The 15,952-nt window shown below is 39.2% G+C and overlaps 1 protein-coding gene across 10 annotated transcripts in view; it reads right to left on the bottom strand.

Annotated features, from left to right (window-relative positions):
- RALGAPA1 (Ral GTPase activating protein catalytic subunit alpha 1) overlaps nucleotides 1-15,952 on the bottom strand; it is a 122,685-nt gene that overhangs the window by 59,750 nt on the left and 46,983 nt on the right. For 6 of the 10 annotated variants that reach the window (XM_081857402.1, XM_081857405.1, XM_081857407.1 and 3 more), the window contains 12 exons: nucleotides 13,885-15,456; nucleotides 11,959-12,083; nucleotides 11,431-11,647; nucleotides 10,275-10,451; nucleotides 9,329-9,481; nucleotides 8,543-8,736; nucleotides 8,327-8,425; nucleotides 8,077-8,232; nucleotides 5,409-5,537; nucleotides 3,002-3,127; nucleotides 1,698-1,756; nucleotides 1,070-1,178 (listed from right to left, as the gene is read on the bottom strand). In XM_081857402.1, the coding sequence (XP_081713528.1) occupies nucleotides 1,070-1,178; nucleotides 1,698-1,756; nucleotides 3,002-3,127; nucleotides 5,409-5,537; nucleotides 8,077-8,232; nucleotides 8,327-8,425; nucleotides 8,543-8,736; nucleotides 9,329-9,481; nucleotides 10,275-10,451; nucleotides 11,431-11,647; nucleotides 11,959-12,083; nucleotides 13,885-15,456 (3,116 nt within the window). The remainder of the gene's footprint in view (nucleotides 1-1,069; nucleotides 1,179-1,697; nucleotides 1,757-3,001; nucleotides 3,128-5,408; nucleotides 5,538-8,076; nucleotides 8,233-8,326; nucleotides 8,426-8,542; nucleotides 8,737-9,328; nucleotides 9,482-10,274; nucleotides 10,452-11,430; nucleotides 11,648-11,958; nucleotides 12,084-13,884; nucleotides 15,457-15,952) is intronic. The other 4 variants (XM_081857408.1, XM_081857411.1, XM_081857409.1 and 1 more) reach the window with 1 other exon arrangement.

Here is a 15,952-nt window from a genome sequence, read left to right as displayed (position 1 = left end):
CTATTTTGGAGCGGCACATAACACAGTCTCTAACTGCAGGGGTTGAGAAGAGCAATTAGGATCTTTGTACTAAGGCTTTCAAGGTGGTTGAGAGACAAAAGTTGTGACTTCACACTGTCTAGAGGAAATAAACACTGCCTATACTTTGATAGAGCAGCTTGGTTGGAGTTCAGAAAGTGTTGCTGCATCTGTGTTATAAGCCTGCAATTTGCTTTTGTCCAGTTCAATAGTGTGCGTACTACACTTGTCAATACAACTGACAAGAAACATAGTATCTGGTATCTATACTCAATTCATGTCTCTCTGCAAGAAAAATAGCCAACTCCAAGAGTCTTTGAATAATGTGTGATCTAGTTTCCAAATAAGAGCCTCAATGTGTGATTCTTCTGGGCACAAAACTGTATTTGTGAACTTTAAATCTCTGTTAAAAAGAAGAAGGAAAAATGACACCAATTATTTCCCCTTACTCTGAAGCACCTAAAAGAAGTGTGCTGTATTAAGGTACGAAACTTTATATTTTAAGCATTCATATTTAAAATTACTTTAAATTAAACCATTGCTTTGTAACAGCTATGAGACCTGGAAAATTTGAATAAAAATTGGCACAGTTTTAGGTACGCCCCCACCAAGCATATAAAAGTAATTGGGATGCTTTGGTTGAATACTATTGTTGGAAAGGGAATTGAAGAGGCTGATGTGGAATCTTACTTATATTCTAATCTTTGGCTGTAATTTTATGCACACTCACCTGAAAGTAAGCCCCACAGAACATGTTGGGAATTACTTCTGAGTAAACAAATGTTACAACGTATGTAACCTGCATATGAATGTGATGTTAATATGCTTTAACGCACTTTCACATGGTTCAGCAGGGCTTACTGTCAAGTGAGCGTACACAGGACTGTAACCTTAGTAGTTATGAACAGAAACCAGCCAGCGTTTATCTATGTGAGCCCTAGTGCTGCCTAGAGATCCTTCTAGGAAAATGAGAAAAGAAGGCCAGAAAAGCCACAGGGTGCACATGAAACACTGCACAGGGCCCTTTTAATCCTAATGGTTACATGCTTACTTTTAATGATGCACAGATCACATTCAGAGCTTCCTTGATCTGAGGATGATGGGATTCATGCACCAGTTCCTCACATATCCATATGCCAAGGCTACAAAGAGCAACACATCTGCAAAACAATGTTAGATAGCAATGTAAGCACTGACTTCAGCCAAGCTAAAACTAATGTCAAGGGAGTAGAAAACTTGTGGTATATTAAGAGTTTGTTGAGGTAGGACAACAGTGCAACCCTATGGTCATCTAATTAGATGTAAGCTCCACTGAGTTCAATTGAGTAAGGTAAGCCCGTTTAGGATTGCAGCCTTAGAGAAGCCATCTCTTAATGTCTAAACTAATATATATGGTGCATGCCACTACTTTTTCATTGGTTTGTTTCATTAACCATAATCTACTACTACTTCCTTTTAAAATGAATTTAAAAGGATTTTAAGAATGCTTATCTATCTCCTTCTCAGATATATTCTCTGGATAACTCATAATGCAGTTGAGCAAAGGCAAATTTAAAAGAAAACCATGATTCAAATTAACACCAAAAGTCAACCGATATTGTGCTATTTAAATAATTTAGCTGAACACACAAATTGACCTATTTGCTCGAGGATCTGCGGTGATCCTTCTTTATTCATACCTTGCCGGTCCAGATGGCTCCTCTCTGGCAGAACTTAATACCGTTTTGATGATCAGTTCCTAAAGTAAGAATGTTCAAAGTCAGTCATCCAAAAACCCCTTAAATTTAAAATAAAGCTTTATTATGTGATAGGAAAAGTTCACAGAAATGAGAGAGTTACAAAACACTCTGCATTTGTTCATACTATCATACTATTTGTTCATACTATTTCCTTAGAGACAGTATCCAATGGAACAAGGAATCCAAAGTTGTTTCAGCCATACATCCCTGCTGATTCTCTTGAATCTTCCAGCTTTGCGTACCATACCATGCACAAACATCCACTCCCTTACAGTGAGGAGCTGCTACTAGCCGCCACTTTCTCAAAAAAACAAACAAACCACCCCAAACACATTGCCACCCAAGTGCTCTGGTTAAGCAAATAGCAATGATGAATGATTTGAACACAAAAATATCTCCTAACAAGAAAGAAGAAAAATGACTGAAGCTGCTATCCTATACACACTTACTTGTTCCACTGACCACAACAGCTGCATTTAGACATAATAATAAACAATATTTATCAATACATGAATTGACATTGGGTATGTGCACTTCCCCCTCTTCTCCAAAACAACAGAAAGGAGATCAGAATCCTTTGCCGTTGTTTTTAGCTAACCACAGAGCAAATTGTGTTTAGTCTTAAGCAATTAACTGAAAGCAGCTCTGTCCTGCCCTTGGAAGACCAGTTTCAAAAATGGTGCGGAAGGTCCTCTCCTCACACTGCCTTCCCAAAGCCAACTGAGTGAGGCCCTGGGCTTTGGGAAGGAGGCACAAGGCTATGGCAGGGTCCTAGTGCCTCACTTACCCAGTTTTGGAAAGGCAGCATGAGGGCTTGAGTTGGACTACTCTGCTCTACAGAGAGAATCTGCTCCCAGTATTTGGAACTCCTTATCAAGGGACATCTACCTAGTCCCATATTTGATAACCTTTTCCAGGCAAAAATATTGTTTATTTAGATATGTCTTTTAGCCCATTAGCTAACATATATGTTGAAACTGGTTCTTTTTGTTGCTTTTACTAATGTATTTTACCTGCCTTGTTCTTATGTGGTTTTTTTTTAATCAGGCACTATTTTCACTGCATCTGTATTATTATTAGCTGCCTTAACTATAGAAAGGTAGGATGCAAATTCAACAAGCAAACCGATCAATAATAATAATAATAAATAGGCATGCATAGGATTGTGCCAGGAGCTGCTCCTCAGCTGAAAACAGCTAAACAAGGGGAAATATATGCAGAGTACACAGCATTTCAAAACTTACCTTAACATCTGTAAACGGAGACACAACAATGTCAGGAGTGCTTGGGTGTAGAGCTGGGAGTTCACAATATAAATTGGGAAAGCAAACCAGAGAGCCTAAGAGAACTTGTGCTTCTACTCTTGGTGCCTGAGAAAAAGAGAAAGATACAAACAGATGATAAAGTTTAGCCTTCATCTTGAAATGAAATGTTTTAAGCATAGGTCTCTTTGGGGTATTGAAGTCATGAAGGGGCAACATGAGTGGGAAAAAGGCCACGTAGCCCTGGCAGGATTTTAAATTACACAAGGAGTCCCTACAACTAGAAGAGGCTTCCTGCTGCAGAACGTACACTGGGGTTGAGAAAGCTGGCCAGAGCTATGAGCCATGAGCCATTGGGATGGGGTAAAGCCCTGTTCTACTTTATTGCCCCTTCAATCACCCAAGGACCAGAATGATGATGAGCTGCTTACAGTGCTTCATTGGCTCATATGCTGGTGATATGTTTGACCTGCTAGGGACGCTTCAGAGTTATTTTTTTGAGAATGCAATTGCACTGGGGCTGCCTTCAGCTATTACAGCTTATTGTTATTTGTTAGCTATTCAGTTTGATAGTTACCTTATGCATAGCAGTTTCTAGGTAACTTAGAACCAAGTTAAAAGCATGCACAACATAATAGCACCATTTTCTTTCATTCGTTCTTTATGCTTGCCTTTCACAGACCTTCCCTCTTTATTATTATTATTTATTCAATTTATACATCGTCCTATACCTGGAGGTCTCAGGGCGGTTTTTGCTGTTTGATACCCTTACCTCCCCCTTTCCTATCTTCATGTAATATTTAAATTTAGATTGCAAGCTCCCCAAGGCAAAGGAGCACAGTGTAAGGCAGGCAAATTTGCAAGCAACTGGATGTATAAAACACCGTGGCAAGAATGTAAACAACCTGTACATTATCTAATATACAGCTTTATAATAATACACTTTTGTAGTAAATAAATATAATATGCTAAGTTGCTTTTAAGGCGACAAAGTCCCTACTTAGAAAGACTTTAATTGGTAAACTTTGTACACAACATCCTAGTAACACACACACATACACACACACACACACACACACACACACACACACACAGTGTGTGTGTGTGCGTTATATAACTCATAGCTATATATAAAAATAAGCTGTATATAAATGGACTGCTGGACTCACCCAAATGGTGCTTTTAGCCAGTGACCATCCATTAGGTAGGATCTAGCACCACCTCATGGCTAAAGGTGAGTGGGATAGCAAGTGTGGAAAAAAGACTCACAGACCCCAGGAAGTGAAGTGGCGGGTGGGGAGACAGCAAGAAAATAAATAGACCTCCATCCCTCTTTTTAATTATAGAAAAGGAAGGCTAAATACAGACATCCCCCCACATGTGTTCTACTCATGTGCAACTACGTATATGCATAGTGCCGGGAAATAAATTTAAAACAGAATGCCAGGAAATGGCGGGAGAGAGCCCAAAGAGGAGGTCAATGAGGAAGGAGGAAGTCCCAAAGAGATTGAAGGCAGAGTGGGGATTTGTTTAGGCTGTCAGGCCTCCCCACCTAACAGCTGACACGTAAGGTAGCACAGCAGCCCCCACAGCTGCTTTTCTGCATGGCCTCCAGCTGGCCCCAGAACTTCAACTCTAGTTGAAAAGAGAGTTGTGTGGAGAGACAGAAGGGGGGGAAAATAGGTATTTGGAGGCTTTTTAGAGGATGTTCCCTACTTTAGGCAGTTTCACTTATGTGCATGGGGCCCCAGAATGTAACCCCCACATAAATGGTGGGGACGCCCGTCCTGGAGAACAAAAGGAAAAACACTCATATTGAACACAAGAAAAAAATCCAAAAGGAGAGCTAAGACCACCAATCCATCTCAGGCAAAGGCAGGAAATGGACAGGAGTCAGAACTGGAAGGGATTGGATATGCCTTGACTCTTAGTTGCATATCCTGTTTCTGGATACCAGGTGGTGCTAGATCCTACTTGACGGATGGACACCCACAGAAAATCTAATAGCAATTGCTGAATATAATTAACCTGGGCAACAGCTTAGGACCAGGCTATCTGAGAAAGCACTTCCTTCTGTACAAACCAGCCCAGTCATACAACAAAAGGAGGGCCTTCTCTGTGGTGGCCCTCCCACTGTGGAATGACCTCCGAGAGATATGTCAGGCACCTGTGGTGCAGGAGTTACATTGGTGGCAAAAACTTAGTTATTCACACCAGCATTTCAAGGAACCAATCCTCAGTACCGACTTTAGTGAACTCTGGTATATATTTAATTGTTACTTTGTTGTACTGGTTTTATTTTGCAAACTGCCTTGCTATTTTCCACAACGAAATGTGGTCTGTAAATAATTTTAAACAGCAGCAATAATTTTTGTTAATGGAAACTCACATTGAGAAAAGAGGATGCCGCCACTCTACCAGCTGCGACAATGAAGTCCATGATCAGCATGGTAGCACCAGGTAAACCAAGTGAAAAAAACTGAGGAGAACAGTGCTTGATGATTGTATTGACGATATCCTTGGAAGAAAAGAGGCACAGAACTGTTTAACAGACAGATCGCTTGCAACTTCCATAATAGACACTCTGTTAAATAAAAAGACTAACGAAAGGACAAAATAAATAGTATGAAACCCTGTTTTGAGAATGTCAATGGCAGCATTTAGAGATTGTGATAATCTATGTTTTATTCTGATGGGAATAAGTCACAGCAAATATTGGGTTTCCGCGCCCCCCCCCTTTCCCCTTTGGTTCAGTTGCAAGGAGATTAGAAGCTGTTAGCTTCTGTTTTGAATTAATCACAGTTTAGTGTGTTGTCTCCATTCCAAACTGTTTACACGGTGTAGGTATGAAGGAGTTTATTTGAAACAAACCAGTGTTAAGATTTAGTCACAGGTTGCTGGGTTTGGATGAAACAACAAGCTGTGTTCAAAAAAAGGAAGCAAAAGCTTCCTTCAGGAGTAGGAAGGGTTTGTGTGCTACACAAGCCCAAGGCTTGTGTATCGTTCATATCCTTAACAATAAACCATGAGGAAATCATCATGATGTCCAAGTGTAGCTAGGGAGTCAAACTGAACTTGAATGAAAAATAATTCCCCAGTGAACTAGAATAAAACTATTATCCAAATCTAGCCACATTTCTTCATAGGATTTGCAGTTATACTGGAACTTATCAAGATGTGAACATTCTCTCAAAATAATTTATTCACAAATTTGTTCAAGAAAAGTTGAATTACTGCTCTTGGTATCATTTTTTATTAAGCTGTACTGATCTCTTCAGTGCCAGGTGAAGTCCATTTTATTTCTCCAGGCTTTTCAAGTCTTAAAATTTCAATCTTAAATGTTTACTGCACTTGAGAACTTCTGTACTGCTGTCGTTCCCAGTGTTAGAAACTGAGATATGAAAGCTAGGAGCTAAACAGCACCTTAAACCTATGTTATGGGCACTTTTTTAATAACTAGAATACAAAGCAGGAAATGAATGAACTGCAGCTAAAATATTATGTTCATTTTTCACATGGTTGAGTCTTTCCCCAGCCCACTTCCATCATATTCTTAAGAGGGTCTCTTCTCCAGTCTTCAGAGAGTAGCTGGAAGTGGGGAGGCAGAAAAAGATCCTCCTTTTCCTTCCACTCTGCAGTTTTAATCTGAAATCTTACATGTAGAGCTCAGAAACTGCTCACGTTGATGAAATTCCCTGTCACAAAATGTGCCTAGGACATTGGGAGTTGTTGGCTTTAAATCAGTATTTATTCTGCTACTATTTTTATTGTGCTTGTTTAGTGTTAATTGCCCAGAGAACGTTTGTATTAGGTGGCTTTCACAAATGTGAAAATGGGAATAAAACCTAAATTTGTCTTGAGGGTGCAAAATGATTAGTCAGAAATGCCTCCAAATTAGAACTGACCATCAGAGAAAGAAGAAAATGAAAGACAGTAAAAAGCAGAACAAAATATTTAACAAATGGGAGTAGAGTTTCCTTCTAAAGTATCTGCTAACTCTAAGAGAAGATGAGTAAGATTACTGGAACCAATGTCTCCTTATTTGCCAACGACCCTTAGATTTCTGGGAAGGTATCTTATTCAGCAGTATGACAGATTCTTGGCAATTATACCCAAAAGGCATAGCTTTACCAGAACTATTATAAATTGGTAATTAGATTGTTTTGCAAGGAGTTGAAACTGTGAGTATGAGACAAAATCTTGCAGTGTATTGCATGAATTGTCACTTAAGTTACGGTAAGACAGCCTATATTCAGACTTGAAGAACAAAGACTCTGGGCTAGTTCTCATGAACAGCATATGAGGTGGCAATCCTGTGTATAGGCTCTACTACTTTAGACTGTAGGTGTGACTCTTATGATTGGTTTTTAATTATTTCTGGAGGAGCATTCAATCACAAAGAAAATGAGATGTCAATTAAAAAAGAAATTCTCCCTGATAGCTCGTTGGCTTGTTTGTTTTTTGAGTGAGGGGTATGGACCCATCTACAATCCAAAAGAGTGCAGCTCAAACACAGATCTACCATGTCATCTTTTGTTTGCAAGAGCTAAGCCTCTGTCTCTAAGAAGCAATCGTTTTTAAAAATATTATTCAAAAAATCCTATGCTTTTCTTGGAAGCTTATCAATGAAGAGATCAGAAGTGGCAGGCAAGGGTCCTGAAACGCAGCTTGTTCAATACTACATGTTTCTTTCCCTGAATTAGGGAAGAATTAGTTGGGTGCATTCTACAAGAATTAGTTGGGTGCATTCTAAGTTTACTCAAGAAAGGCCCAGCCAGTAGCCTGATACTATGTACCCTATAACACTCCCCAGCTTCTTGTACAACATACAGAGTTTTCTTGCCAGTGGCAAGCAGCATGTAGAAATGGTTCCCCAATATCAGAAAGTTTGAAAACCACTTCTTTAAAACATAATTTACAATGAATAAAAACTCCAAGTGAGGATTATGTTTGCAAATTCTCAAAGGCATACTCTGCAACACGTTTTTAATTTTCTGGGTTCACGATTGCTCAGAAATGTGCTTCAGAATAAAGTTTAAATTATTGAGGCTCCTTACCTGATCAACGTGAAGTAGTCCACAGTGCATTATATTGTAGAAATGAGTTAAAAAGTCCCTGTTTGGAGAAACGTCTTGTCTCCGCTTCATTGTATTACATATGAGTTTATAAGCATGTAACTTGCCTTGTTTGTACTTATCACTCAACATGGTTGCCTAATATTAAAGAATGAAGCCACAATGTTAACACTTTGATACGTTACCCCATTTTAATTTTCATATTCACAGAATGGGCTACACTTTTCTTTACCTTGAATAGCCACGGAGTCAGAATTCGCAACGGAGGAATTAGAACTGGTGGAGAAGGTGATGTCATGTTATCAGCTGAAATGCCAAGATTGTCTCTAATCTGAAATTATTTAGAAATACAATGCAAACTTGTGTGAAAATGAATTTGCTGCTTCAATTCTACCTTAAAATACTTTTTTTAGGCTGAGCGGCTAAAAATATTCAGTTCTCCAAATACCTTAGCAAGATTTTGCCAGAGTTCACAAAGGTAATCAAAAACTTGAGCATGTATTTCGGGGTCCATAATGGAATTGACATCTCCTAAAATTCCTAGCATTCGTCTCCACATTACGGTAGCGACATCTGCATGCCATCCAGTGACTGTTCCTCCTGCCATCACACTGCAGCATTCAGATGGAAAATCACTAGTTTCTGTAACAGAAGGAAAAACAAACAAAACTTCAGGCCAGCTATTATTTGGAGGTGGATTAAGAAGTTAAGGGGGGAGATGATACAAGGTCTGCAAGAACGTCCGTTTGTGCAGTGGGGCTTTCCTCCTTCCTCATGACCCCCTGGCTCTAAGGGGGTCAGGAAAACCCCCAGAGAACCACATGTGGGGAAGAAGGAGGGATCATTCCATCTGACAAGCTGAAATGCTTGTGTTGACAGAATGACCACAACAGCAAGATGTTGAATTCCTCCCAAGAAAAACCCATTAATATGTTGCATCAAAATATATGCTAGCCAGGTGGAACAGAGCAGATATGGTCCCTCAATCCCCCGCTGTGCCACATTTACCCAGTTTATTTAATGTATAAATAGTCCATGCTCCTGCTTTAATCAAGCAGATGACATTTTTACTTTCTCCCAGGTGTTAAAAACATAATTAGTAAGACAAATTTAATGAACGGCAAACAGAAAACACAAGCACTGTTCTCTGAGACTACCCAATTCTTAAAATAGTGAGCACTGTATAGGAAATGAAATAAAAGCTATTCTTTAAGTTTTCTATCTAAGATATTGCCTAGGTCATCTGGTGTCTGTAAAACAGAGTGGTGGAGCTTCTCATCCAGCTGTAGATCTTTCTGTTCGTTGTGATCTGCACTCAGAGTGGCAGGTGATGGTGTCTGCGATCGTGATCCAAGAGCAGACTGGATTGGTGATGCGCTTTCAGAACCTACAAATGACATTTTAGCTATCAGAATAAAAAATGCATTTACTCAGCCTTCATTCTGATTTGCAAGTAGCATACAAAGCTCAACAGAGGAACAACAAGCACACATCTAAAAATATGTTATTAGTAGCACTTTGGACACCTATACAGTCAAATTTAAGTTGCTGGTACTGGTAAATTCGTAATTTTATTTGTTATAGGAATGATTTCCAAATATCTTATGTATCAAAAGTGGGGGCAGCAACAAAATATCTAGCCCCTGGATGCTTACTATATGCTGTTGAGGTCTTCAGCAGGCTGATTTCCTGCTCAACTTTGGGGAAATTTAAAAGCTGCTTGATGGTTTATAGGGGTGACAGATGAAGAGGGAAAAAAGGTTAGTATGGATGTAGTTTTGCCATGTGCAGACCTCTGGATCATGGCTACAAACTCTACTTGATATGAAGAGGTCTATTATTCCAGAAAACAATACTCTGGTGTTTTTGTTTTTGTTTTAAATCAATTTAACTGGCAAAATATACCCCACAAATTATATTATTCAGATCAACTTTATAGGCTATACTTTTCACCATTTCTAAGAGGAAGGCTGTAAAAATGAATGCGTTAGTCTTTAAGTTGTTGGTACCCCAACTCGTCTTGTTGCTGCCACAGAATAAAATGGCTAATCCTCTAGAAATGAGTTAAATATTCATAAATTTCACTCCACTGCTTTGCAACAGAGGAATAACCCAGTCAGATGGACAGGATACAAATAATACATTATTATTATTATTATTATTATTATTATTATTATTACCTGTAATAGTTGCTGCTTCAGCAGATAGTGGTTGTTGATTGAGACTGCTGGTCTCAGAATCAATATGGAGTGTAGTTAGACTAGCAACTTCCTGTTCTTCAGCACTTTGCTGAGGTCCTGAACCTGCATCAGACTCTGCAGAAGTTGCTGTGCCACCTTCAGGGCCAAAGCTGAAATCTACAGAGAGAAATAGATACATATCTCAATGGCCTAACTAAAAGTATAGACCTGATCAATTTCAAAAACATAGGACTTTCCTACAAAGGGCATTCTTGCTACCTTTCATCTTGTGTTTAATGCAAGTGAGTTGTGCAATCATGTGCAGATTCCAACAAATCTAAGCAACATGATCCAGTGTTTTGGGATCTTATGACTAAACAAGGAGGCAGAAATTCTGGAGAAAAAGTTTCTCCTTCCTAGAAAATAATAATCTTCTACTTTGCAAAGGCTTTGGCAGCATGTATCACATACCCTCCTGAGAGGCTTGTATCTGTGTGCGCAAAAACAATATGATCAGGGTTTAGCCACCAACTGAGGGTGAACTGTTGTTGAAAAGGAATAAGCAGCTACTGGACAGGAATCTCAACCAGTGAATCATTTGATGCAAGCTATTACGGCCCTTTGTAGCTTTACTAGGTATATAGTCTAAAGTGCTAAATAGCTCTTGTTCTGCCTGTCCTAAAACAGGGAGATCTTCCCCACAACCACATCAAAGATCAAGTATGAAAGTCTGAAACTAAACTACACACAATGAGCTCTTGTTGATGATGCACCCAAGTTGTTGTAGTGTGCGGGACATATTCATGACCCTGAGGAAACCATCACAGTGGAAAAGAAGGATTGCAAAGTTGAGAAGTTCCTTCCCCACCAGCGTGCATATAGGGCCAGGGTTCCTAGAAGGTTGTACTGTTGTCTGTTGTTTCTTTCACAGATCTAGGTCTACAAAAATAACTTCTCCCAAAGTTGTGTGCTCTTATAAAATGGATGATAAGCCAAACACATTCCTTGTGGACTTTGCTCCAGATCATTTACAGAACCTGTGCACATTCACTCTTCTAAATTTCTCTGCATAAAGCTGTCTATTGCAAAAAAAAAATAAAAAAAATGTAGAGGAAGTATTATGATTTTAGAGGAAACTGGATGCGGGAATACTTGCTTTCAAATTTTTGGCCGTCATACTGGAAGGCGCTGAAGGAGTCCGAATGGCTGTCGGAACTGACAAGGTCACTGCTGCCTGCACTCGCAGGAGACGTCCACTCAGAAGGCACTCCTGGGTCATCTGCAGGGCGCATTTGGCTCTGCTTGTTCAGTATATCGGGAAGGTCTTTTGGAACTTCTAAGCTTCCTGGACTGCTCCCTCTTCTGGTCACATTCTAATTGAAGAAATATTACAATTGAAGAAATAGTTTGAGAAAACACTTTTGCAGCCAGAAAAGATTTTCATGTTTGCTATTTCAGAGACAAGGGCTGTACAAAGCTAAATGATTCAGCTACTACCGATTTTTAAGTCCAGCTCCGTTTCCATCAAATAACATTTACTGCAGCCATTTTCATTTGAGGTCATCAAACTAACAAACATCACTAGTTATTAACATTTTTACAGTCATAATTAACTGGTGATCTTGTAAACTGCTTAGCATTACAATTGTATATTTCAGGACAAAAGAAAATTGCGAAAGCTTACCAGAGCACTACCACTGCGCAGTCTTTCAGCTATAAACTCATCCATGAGGTCAGGAATATTTGCATTACTACTGCCATTATCACTACCAAGAGGGTTCTGCTTTGGGCTCATATCCTCTCTATTGGCTAAAAGCAAATGAATGACTGTATATAGTAAAGAACAGTTTCAATAACAAAATATTTTTTTAAAGCACAGAAATAAACCGGTAAATACAAAAGAATGTCATGCAGTTAAAAATACCTTCTCCCATAAAATAAATTTAGTTTTAGGAATTAGTAAGTCTACCCTCACCCTTCAACGCCCCCCACCCCTACCCATCACCACTGAGCAGGTGTTAGTCAATTTCCAGTGTGACCTTTAAAAGAGCAAGAAAGCTTACAGATAAGCACTACTTAAAGTTGTTAATGCTTGCTTTAAGCACACATTCTTCATTCCTCCATATCACCAGATGCATAATTCCCCCCCCAACTCTGCGGGTGTATGCTAATGAGAAACATATAAGTAGAATGTACCAATGAATTGTGTTTCAATGCAGTACTGTAGACACAGAGTACACTTAAATAAATTAATGAACAATGAAAGATGACATGATTCAAAAATTAACAGAAGACTTAAAATGGTCAGTGGTTTATGATCAATATTGCACAGAATTACACTGTTTTTAATTCTGTTACACTATTGTGTTATTTTACCTTGAAGGTTTTATTTTTCTTGTTTATCTTTTTTTTTTTTTTGAGAAAGTGTTATCCCCTCAAAAGACTACAAAGCAACCATACTCTTAATCTGAGGTATAACATGGTCTTGATATTAAAATCGTGAAGTATTAAATTTCAAAATTTCGTTCTATATACTCCTAGAATCCAGACTGCACATTGCTTTTAAAGAGAAACTTTTACTAAATAGCATATTGAACAAATTAGCCGGAAAGAATCTACATTACTACCCAGTCTACTGTGATATGCTTACAAAGACTGCCCTCAGATGGCATTAACATCTCAATGCAGGATGCATTACAGAGCATTCTGTTAATCATGCCAGCATACAATGTAAAAAAAAAAAAAAGCGCAAAATAAACCTACCTCACTGCTGAAAGTTAATTTACTGTTCTTTTAAAAGTTACTGAACACATGAACTAAGATGGTGATATTAGAATGACAGCCAGCCTTGCCCATTTTGGTTAACACATAGAGGCTCACAGTTAGCTCAAGGAGAACTATCATGGTACCTTTATGCACTTCCATGACCCCAGGGGGGAGGGAAAGCAGTGATAGATGTCGCTTAGGAAGTCAGTGCATCCATTCCAATGAATGCACACAGAAAGCACTGAAGCATATTTTGAAATAGCTCAAATAAAAATGACAAAAATCCATACCAGATTGTTTTAAGAAGATAGTCCAAACAGGAAATTTTGAAACCTACTTCAAAATTTTCTTGTCTCATTTTCAGGAGGAGGAGGAGGAAGAAAAATTAACTGAACCTACAATTGGCTGAACTGCAATAACTGATCACTAGGAAGATAAATAGGAGATATCTAAACCATTTTTCCCCCTATTGGACAGCATACGAATGCCAAATATATATTGAAGACTGGCTTTCAAGGCTTGCCAGGAGAAGTATATGATAAAGACAGGATCCATTGGTAGGTCATTTACTATCTCTTCCTCTTCCCTACTCTTACAGTGTTCAGCAGCAAAGTGGTTCACTATTATTTTTTAAAAAGGATCATTAGTAATTTAACGTTTATCAAAGTAACTTATGCTGGAGGGGGGAAATTCAGCTGGCCATATGCGCATGCAAAACCAAACAGGAAAAGCACTGATCATCCCAAAGCCTTTTGATTTGCTTTATAAGAGCTTGCTTCAGGTGCATCAAGCCAAACTGGTGCTGCCTTTCTCCTATTGTGCTCCGCACACTGTTAGTGCTCACCTGCAGCTTTCTTTCCAAAATAGCCCATTACATGACTGTACAGATCCCTCAGTGGAGCCTCTGCTGGCACTCTGCTCTGCCTCTGTGGGGAAACATTTGCCTTCGGCTTCGAAAGAGCATGTACAACAGATTTATAAACACCACCCAGGGAGCCCTGCTGTTGTCCCGACTCCTGACTCGATGGCTTAGGTGGGCTACGGTTTGACATTTGATTTATTCCAATACTTTCCTTCTGCAACACGAATGCTGGAACATCTCCTGATTCTTTAATTTGCCTACTACAAGCAGAAGTTGTACTGGCTGGATCTAGAGGCCTATATATTCCGGGTTTGACCAGCACAGCCATTGTGGATGAGCTGGTGCTTGTGTTGCTGCTGCTGCTGCTGCTGCTGCTGCTGTTGCTACTGCTCCCGCTACTGAAACCACTGAGTTTACGAAGTCTTGCTTTCCAGGGGGCCTCTTTGTTTTCTAGAGGATTATAAAACTGAACTGATTCAGTAGATGGCCTAAAAGTAACATGGACACTGTTTCGCTTTTTAGCTGCTATTTTCATTATTTTAGCCTTATGGGTTACCGTTTCAGATATGCTTCTCTTAGTTGGTGACAGTTTGCTCATGCCAGTAATGTGAAGCATTTCAGGGTTAACTAAGGCTTTATGTGGCATTTTCTTTGCATGCATAACACTTGTGTTGGTTATTTTTTCATTAAAGAGGGCACTTTTATGCTTTTCAGCTAGCACTGCTTCCACAGATACATCTACATCAGTGGCAATTTGTCTGAACAAATACCTCTTCGTTTCCTTTTCTCTAGGGCTACTTGACCTGGGATCAGGCAGATTTTGGATGGGCCTATCAATGTTTAAATGTTTAGCTTTATCAGCTTGGCTTCCTGTAGAACTGTCTACTTGTGTAGGTGCAATATTACTTATAAAGCCACTTTGGTTTTGCTCCAATTGCAGTTCTGCATCATCGGCACTTTCTGCAACAGTGGTACTACTTGCACATGTAACAGTCTGGTCTGTATGCTCTACTCCATCCAATGGCAATTTATCATTCCTACTTATTGCTGCATCAACTTCATGAGAAGGCGGCTCATGCTTATCTATCTCAATGCTACTGCAAAGTTCTTCGTTTTCCTTAAGATATTCTCTCAGAGAGGAAAGAAGATCATCTTCACCTTCAAGGTCAACATACTGGTTTTGTTCAAAGGCTGTATCTGCAAGTTCTACCGGGCCTACCAAATGACAGAGATGGTCATAAATACTATCCCCAACTTCCAGAGAGGACTCTCGGCTATTTGTATCAGTAACATGACTTTCAGTGGATCTACATATTGAAGAGGCCTCTGTGGAACTCTGTAAGCTTGGCGCATGATGGGATGAATCGTCAATGACAGGAACTGCACCTTTGACTCGCTCAACTGTGAATGGTTCCAGGATGTCAGATGTGCTGCTACTTCGTGGAAGTGTCTGCTCCTCGTTCAACGCATCAAAAACTTCACTGGGCGTTTCCTCACTCTGTGAAAAATGTCTGACGCGAGGTGGACGTGGGAGGATTTGAGCATCATCCATGTCTGTAGAAAAAGTATGTATTTAGGAAATCAAGTACATAAATCTAATATATACACTATTGTTTTGTTTGTTCACTACTGCAAGGTAGTGACACACTTTAAAAAGAAGTCCTTAAGAACCATAAAATATTCTCCACCAAAAACTAAAATGTTGTTAAACACATATACATACACACACATGTGCACATACGTGCACACATATGCTATCTAGTACAGTGTGAGATATGAGTTAGACCATCAGAACAGTCTTAAAATATTAACATGCATGGAAACAGAGCAAGATCATGGGAAATATGGAAATGCTGTTAAAGCTAGGGCTGTGCCAATAAATTATGAAATACTAATTCATGGAATCAGAAATAATGACTTATAATATAGCCTGTTTAGGAAAATATGTAACCCAAGAACTGACAATATTTCTAGCCACAAGTTGACTCAATATGTTGAGGAAGCTGTATCATCTTTAATTATTAAGTAAATCTCTCTCTCTCTCTCTCTC

The sequence above is a fragment of the Podarcis erhardii genome (genome assembly GCF_964252035.2).
Source record: "Podarcis erhardii genome assembly, chromosome: 1".
NCBI classification, from domain to species: domain Eukaryota; kingdom Metazoa; phylum Chordata; class Lepidosauria; order Squamata; family Lacertidae; genus Podarcis; species Podarcis erhardii.
This window is presented reverse-complemented; position numbering and strand designations above follow the sequence as displayed.